At 32.4% G+C, this 7,633-nt stretch overlaps 1 protein-coding gene across 1 annotated transcript; it reads left to right on the plus strand.

The window, feature by feature from the left end:
• Window positions 1-26: 26 nt before the first annotated feature.
• On the plus strand, window positions 27-4,936 carry LOC105636237 (26S proteasome non-ATPase regulatory subunit 8 homolog A). Its single transcript, XM_012219459.4, has 6 exons — window positions 27-218; window positions 440-518; window positions 1,784-1,886; window positions 3,106-3,369; window positions 4,190-4,301; window positions 4,670-4,936. Exons 1-6 carry the CDS (start codon window positions 114-116, stop codon window positions 4,808-4,810), a joined length of 804 nt encoding a protein of 267 aa, XP_012074849.1. The 5' UTR covers window positions 27-113; the 3' UTR covers window positions 4,811-4,936.
• Window positions 4,937-7,633: the final 2,697 nt, after the last annotated feature.

Genomic DNA, 7,633 nt, shown 5'->3' on the forward strand with positions numbered 1-7,633 from the left:
GCTAATCGGAAAATACTTTTCTTAAACAAAAAGCCACTGCGTGCGAGCTTAAAATCGAGGCAACACGACACAAAAACAGAGCAGAGAACAGAGGTATAGAGAGAGAGAGAGAGATGGATCCGAAGCTAACGGAGGTATCGCAGCTATTCGAGAGATTCAAAGCAGCTTCTGTTCGAGAGGATGTTGATACTGCTAGCATTCTGCTTTCTAACCTCAAGGTGATAGGGTTCTATTTAGTTCAATTTCTCTATTTCCTGTTTATAATAGTTGTCGTTTGTGCGTTTGGTTTGGGCTTCTTTTTATATTGTATTGTTGTGATTTATGGATTAATGATGTAGAGAGTAGGAAGTTATAGTTTGAAAGTTGTAGATTTGTTAGATGTTCTGGTGGAGCTAACAGTGATATGGAATTTGTCTTGGTTTGTTTCACCTTTTTGCAGGTCATGTTGACTGGGTTTGGAAGCTTGCCACCTTTGTTTGAAGATACACCTAATGCTATTCATGAATTGACATTCGCAAGTAATTCTTTACTTATATTATGTTCTTCTCTTGTCGAATTAGCTATTTTTAATGTACCTTTTACAGTTTATGCATGGGATATATTAGTATTTGCGGATATATTAGAACTTCTTCCCTGTGGAAGGAGAAGACAAAAGTTCCAAAAGGGAATAAGCAAAATCTGAGTCCAAAGGTGACTTCACGGTGTAATTTTGGGACAATGTTTGCTTTGCTCCTTTCACAATCAGTTGCGATATTGTATGTGTAAATTGCCGGGCATTTGTCCATGAAAGACTTTCTTCTTTAAAACCTTCTCTTGCTATGCTTACTTTGTGTTGTTCTGGTAACAAGATTGCCATGTTGCATTACTTATTTGCTGTTATTGTCTCTTTTGAAAAAATGATGTAATTGGGAAATGACTGTATGTATCTATATGTCTATTTTAGTTTATTTTATTTTTCAAATTGAGATTCAGAAAAGGATTTCTAGAAAAACTAAGGCAGAGGTAAAGTAGATCCCACAAAAACAACTTTACTTATTGAGTTAAAGGTTCGGTCCACCTCCATCTTAGGAGGACTCAATTAGTATATAATTTTGAGTTTAGGTAGTTTACTCAGCCCAAATTGAAGCATAAGGATCCAATTGAGTTTTTTTGTAAAACTCAGGGCCTAAATTAAGTTTTTGCTCCCTCATAATTAACATGAATCTTCCCCTAATTACGGATAAGAAACTTAACTTCTCCTTATTGCAGAGCACTAAGTTTAGTTTAATCTTTGGAAGTAATTACTAGCTAGGAGATTGCGAGCAATTGTCTATAAGTAAAATCTAATATCAAAAGTTAAATCTCAATAAAGGAAGAAAATAAATGCATATTACCAATTAATGATATTACACGCAATTAATTTAATTGAGTTAACTTAATTACCTGGCTAGGCTTTAGCCTCGTGACTAAAATTGAGGCCCTGAAAAATATCACCTTGCATCTGATCAAGGAATGGAGATCATATTTCAGGAGGCTTGTATTGTTGCTGTTTGCTAAATTACAGTTTATGAAATCTGGAGATGCACAGATCGAATTGAAGCTAATTTTAAATGAATAGTTCTTAGGAAGAGGAAGACCACTGAAAGATATTGAGTTTATGCAGATTTAATGTTCAATAGTTTCTAAAGTTTGTGCTAGAAAATATTTGGTTTGTAGTTTGCCAATGTGTGTACTCTTTTTTTAACTGTTTTTTGTCTTTGTTTCTTTGTCACCTGTCTTATTTTTGCATGTTGAAAACTTTCAGGGGACATATATGAGCATGCTGTTCTTCTAAGTGTGAAGATAGAGGATCAGGATGCCTTTGAAAGGGATTTCTTTCAGTTGAAGCCATACTATACAGATGCCAGGTAACATTTCCATGACTTCTGTTAGATTAAGTTATTCACTTAGTCTTACAACAAGGCTTAGAAATATTATCTAATCGCATGTGCTAAAAACACGTGTAGCACAAGCCATATATTTAGTACAGAACATATAGGCTAAAAAATAGATTGAAAAATATAGTGCAAGAAAGTTTTTTGAACTCTAAATGATGGTTTGAGAAACAGAAGCCAGAAGTGGGAATTAATATATTAGTTATGAACAGTATCGTAAAACATTATTGGTAAAGAATTTATTGTCTTCTAATTTGGGGTGAGCCATAATTTCGTGGTATAGCTTCTATATAAATGGATGCCTGATTTTGCTGGTTTTTGAAAGAAGTCTGCATCTGTATTTGTAATTCCTGAAAGAATAGAGGAATTTCCTTTCCTAATATCTGCTGTAATATCTGTAGCTTTGGGCTGCTTCAATGAGTCAAAGAAGCTGACCTTATGCTATTTAAGTTCACCTGGAAATGAAACTATGTACTAGGCGTGTTTTTTTTTTTTGTTAGCATGTTACTTAGCTAATAGATGAACTTAATCTAATACATGGAGAATGCTAAAAAGAAAGCATGAGATGTACATTGCTTATGCCCTTTGAATTTTACAAGCCAAGATATCATTGTTTATTTGTAGATGAGCTAAACTTAAAACCTCCTTTAATGAAATGTCAAGTTGTGGAATTTTAGGTGGTTTTGGACCAACAGCTGTGGCAAGTACATTTCAAATGTTAATTAACTAAAACTTACATTAATGGAGAAACCAAAGCCTTGTCCAAGAAGCTGAGAAGGATGACTAACATGGTGATGATTCAGCCAATTGTCATTCTCCAATTTTCTGGTAGACATAATTGACCCTGCACTACAAATAATTCAAATAGATTAATATGCATCTTATTTAGGGTCCACATCAAGTTATATACCTAAACCAGAAAATCTTTTAACCATCTGTTGTTTGGTTTTCCTTCTCAGGAGAAAATCAAAGTGTTATACTTTATTATTTAGATCTCAACTTTCATCCTCTACTAGCCTGCTCCTATATACTTAACAATTCCAGGTGCCAAGTAAAAAAAATTAATGAACCTGCTAGTTATTGCTTTCCTTGGTTAGAATCCCATAGTTGATGTGTACACTATATGTTGTTAATTTATTATCGGTAAGGTATTGATTTTCATGACTTCTCCTCCTTTCCTTTAATGGAGCAGTAGCCGTCTTCCTCCATCTCCCCAAGAGTACATGATTTTAGGTCTCAACCTCTTGAGACTCCTAGTGCAGAACAGAATTGCTGAATTCCATACAGAACTCGAACTGCTTTCACCTACTGCTTTGGAAAATCCTTGTATCAAGCATGCTGTGGAGTTGGAGCAATCCTTCATGGAGGGGGCTTACAACCGTGTGTTAAGTGCAAAGCAAACTGTGCCGTATAAGACCTATGATTATTTCATGGATCTTTTGGCAAAGACAGTAAGGTAATTTGCTTAGTTTCATTGTTTATTAGCTTAACTAACCATGGATGTTGAAGTTTGAGCAATTGGTCTGTTAGTAATATGTTTATGGGAGGATACAATTATAAAGACGTGATGTGATCTTATTTATACGTAAACATATTTCGAGTGTCAAAAAGCAACTTATCTCCCAACTTCATACTATCTTAGTTAATAATACAAAGAACCATTGGAAAGATAGATCGGTCATTCCATATCTATTGTTGGTTTTAACCAAGTGGGTCATACCATACTCAGTTAATATCCTTTCAGTGCAGCATGTGGTATTGGATTCTACTATGACTATCTATCTCATGCCGTGCCTTTGAGGTAGATATTTGTTTGCCACTGTGTCGTCCATCTGTGTTGCATGAATACTGCATTCTTCTTGCTAAAATGTGTTAAAACTTATATGTGAAGTTCAGTTGACTGTGTACAGTTTTCCCATTGAGAAATGAATATCTGAAATTTTGTATTATAAGGTTGAGATACTTAATCCAGGAAATGTATCTATTTGCAAAATGATATGGTCCTTTTTAGTTCATTAAATTTTTCCCTTGTCCCTGCTTGAGCTTTTACGCCGGAACATCATCCTTTTCTAGCTGGAGAACTGTATCAAGTTGGAAGATGAAGGGTTATAGTCATTGTGAACAACATTGTTGTAGAATGTGGAAACATTTCCTTTTAACTTCTTTGTAGTGCAAATTGTTGAAAGCCTCAATTCCTTCTGTAGGATTATAATAGCATGCGTGTACTTGTTATATCTTGGAATTCTCACTAGTTGATTCTGTTAAATTGCTTTCAGGGATGAAATATCTGGATGCAGTGAAAAGGCATACGACTATCTTTCATTAGATGATGCCCGCCAAATGTTACTCTTCTCTTCTGATGGTGAACTTTTGCAATACATCAAAGAGGTACCAGAAGCTAATATTTTTTGTGCATTCATTTCTTTTCTATATCAAGTTATTGAAATTTATATGATATGTTTCCTTTTTGAGTTGTCCAAAGTTACATGAACTAAGTATTTTGAAGTGCCTTTGGATCTTTATTCAGTTTTTGCACCAAGTCCTAGGTTAGCCTTTCTGATTTTGCAAGGTTTCCAGTAGTTTTGCTGGGGAAGCCTTAACCCAATGCTTAAAAGTATTCTGGGGAAACAAGTTTTAAGGCACACTTTGCCTCACGATCAATTTGATCATGGGCAATTTTTGGCTTCCTTTTTTCTTTATCTGGTTTTTACTTTCTCTAGGAACATAAATGTGACATATTCTATTGTCTAATGCAGGAGCATCCTGAGTGGGAGATTAAGGATGGTCTAGTAATTTTCCAGAAGGCAAAAGAAACTGCTCCATGTAAAGAAATACCATCTCTACAACTCATCAACCAGACTCTGAGTTATGCAAGAGAGTTGGAGCGAATTGTGTAGAGGGTTGCCTGCAATTGTCTGCAGTTGCAAAACTTCTCTAGTTAAAATTGTTCCTCTATGATAAAGTTAGACTTGTTAACTTTTTTGTAACTTAATTTGTTTACTTTGGCAACACAAATTTGATCATTTAGGAGCTTTCCTTCCCCCTCCCCTCCTCTTGCTTGGTTAATACTTGATACTCTAATATCTATACGTTTAAAATCAGAACAAAACATGGATTGCATTCTTTCCTGCTGGGAGAAAGTCGAATTTACCAATATGATGACTTGTTGATTGGAGAATTGGAATGTATAATGTGTAGCCATCACTTGTCTTCTCTTGTTTTGGCATGCTTTGGGGAGCTAAACGTACTATTAGATTCAATTCTTGACTAACGCCCATGTGAATCAGGCACCTCCTACACTAAACATATGACCAGTCAATTGGGCGCTCATGTTCCTACAGAAGAAAAAATAAAAAAGGGGGAAAGCTGGGATGATATTTGACCATCTTTTCATTTGGTGCTGTTGGGTTTGAATAACAATTAGAAGCAGTGAAATAATATAATTAAAATAAATTAATTATACCAATATGAATCCGTTTAAACAATTAAAGCAATAAAATTATTCAGAAGAATATTTCTATTGTAGATTCTTTAAACTTCGATCTACGCGGCTAGATTGTCGCAAATCACAAGCCCGTCTAAATGTCTGGTTTCTAGTAGTATCCACACGAATAGAGGGTTAAGAGGTTAGACCGTATGATGATGCTAGCTATCGTAGGCTCTATGTTTTGTTTTGTAGCTACTCAACTACAATCTTTTTACTGTCTCTTAAACCTTATATATAAAAACCCTAGGTCATAAATAAATAAATTATAATTATTTATTTAAAATTTTTACAAAAATAAATTATAACTAAAATATATATGAGCCTATTTATTTATTTAAACAATTGAAATAAATAAATCATAATATATATAGTAATAAGATTTTCAATTTAATCAATTTTATTTATTTATTCAACTATTTAAATAAATAAATCGTAATTAAAATATTAGGTTTATTTAATCTAAAATTTAGACATAAATCAATTAATTCAATACTTAATAATTTAGGTAAAATTGTAATTAAATATAAATTACAATTTGCCCTCAACATCCCAAAACTAATTTGTAATCAAATCATACTTGATTTGATTTCTCGTTTTCATTTTCTCATATCCATTCTTATATGTGTGACATTCTAGGTTCCAAATATATTGGTAACAAAATATAAATTAATTTGATTAGTTAATATTTGAAGATTAATTACATTGTCTGAAAACATGTTAAGACTACCCAAATATTTGGAAAGTCAAGGTGGTTTGACTTAACCTTTCAGTACGTGATTTATCAGTGTAATTAATATCCCTTCATCATTAATGTTCTGATTTAGTAATTAGACATGAAGTATGTCTGTTTTACTAAATCATGTTAGTTTTCTTAATTTTAGTCATTGATCAGTTGAATGAAATTCCAAATCTAATTTGCTAATTTCCTTATACCTTGTACGAGGATTTCTTAATCAATATTAGTAGAGAACAATCAAAACATTTTTCTTAATTTACCTAGGATGATGAATTTTTTTGTTAATTATACAAGTATCTCCATACAATTCCTACTATGTCCAATTAAATATTGCTTATTATTCATATAATGAATAATGTGTATGAACAATCAAAACATAATCATCCCCATATAAGATAACTTAGTAATTTCAAGTCAAATGATCACTTATACAATCATCACTTGAGTATTCCATATACACAGGTAACTCTCCATAAAGAATTCTCGTGCAGGTCATTTCAGTAGACTTGTTTAAATATAACAAGTCTCTATATATTAGTTCTATATATCACATATATCTTAGCTTATGAAAACAACTACTTCCTTAAGGAAAGAACATAATATGTACAAGTCTCAACAGCTCTAATCATTGTCCAATAATGGGGAGAACATTGACCAGGATTATTTAGAGATATTGCTTTAATGCAAAAACAAAACTCATAATTATAACTACATTATAATTTATTTTGCAAAGTAGTATTTTCTCATGGACTTTATCTTTTACCAAGATTCAAACAATAAAAAATAAAAAATAAATAAATGTATTTTTATAAATAATAAAATAAATAATTATATCCAAAATATAACCAATCAAATTGGCTATAGAGCATGTAACTAACAGGTGCATCATAAAATTCTTAATTTGAATGAGGCTTGTACCTGTATTCTTCACTAATAAGTAAGCAGTGTTAAACTTGGTTGAGATGTACGGGTTGTTTTTTACTTCTTGCATATGAGAGAGCTAAACCGCTCTCCTTAGGCGTAACTGTAAAGCTTTATAGTTAAAGAAAAAGAAATAAAGGGCAATAAAAACGGTAAATATTTTGAAAGCAGATGAGGAGTTGAACTTTCATTCCAAAAGAAAAGCATTGAAATTTCACTATCATCTTTTGTCATAGTCAATAATAATAAAATTAAGAAAAAAGAAAGACTCTTTTCCTCTTATGTAGTGTTAATACATGGTAATTTATATGGAATAACGACTTTACTTCAAACTGGAAATGGGTTTTGGATTGGGATTTTAGTTGCTTAGTAACAAGAAATCAAGACCAGGTTCATTCATGATCTACTTCTTGTCGATTATGAGTTTATTTCTTTTGTAGTAATATCTTTTATTCATTTTTATTATATTTTTCTTGAATATATATTATAGAAGGTGAATTGGTCCTTGATTAGTTGAGCAGTTAAAGAAAAGCAGGTTTAACTATCATGGATAACAAGACTTCATCATCATCATCA

Source organism: Jatropha curcas, chromosome 2 (genome assembly GCF_041381405.1).
Source record: "Jatropha curcas cultivar XTBG-Jc1 chromosome 2, XTBG_Jcur_1.0, whole genome shotgun sequence".
NCBI classification, from domain to species: Eukaryota; Viridiplantae; Streptophyta; class Magnoliopsida; order Malpighiales; family Euphorbiaceae; genus Jatropha; species Jatropha curcas.

Bases quoted from the DNA above. Each gene is read 5' to 3' on its own strand.
- LOC105636237 (XM_012219459.4), top strand. From the start codon at position 114: ATGGATCCGAAGCTAACGGAGGTATCGCAGCTATTCGAGAGATTCAAA. The intron at 519-1,783 runs GTAATTCTTTAC...GAAAACTTTCAG, and splicing joins TCATGAATTGACATTCGCAA to GGGACATATATGAGCATGCT. The intron at 3,370-4,189 runs GTAATTTGCTTA...AATTGCTTTCAG, and splicing joins CTTTTGGCAAAGACAGTAAG to GGATGAAATATCTGGATGCA.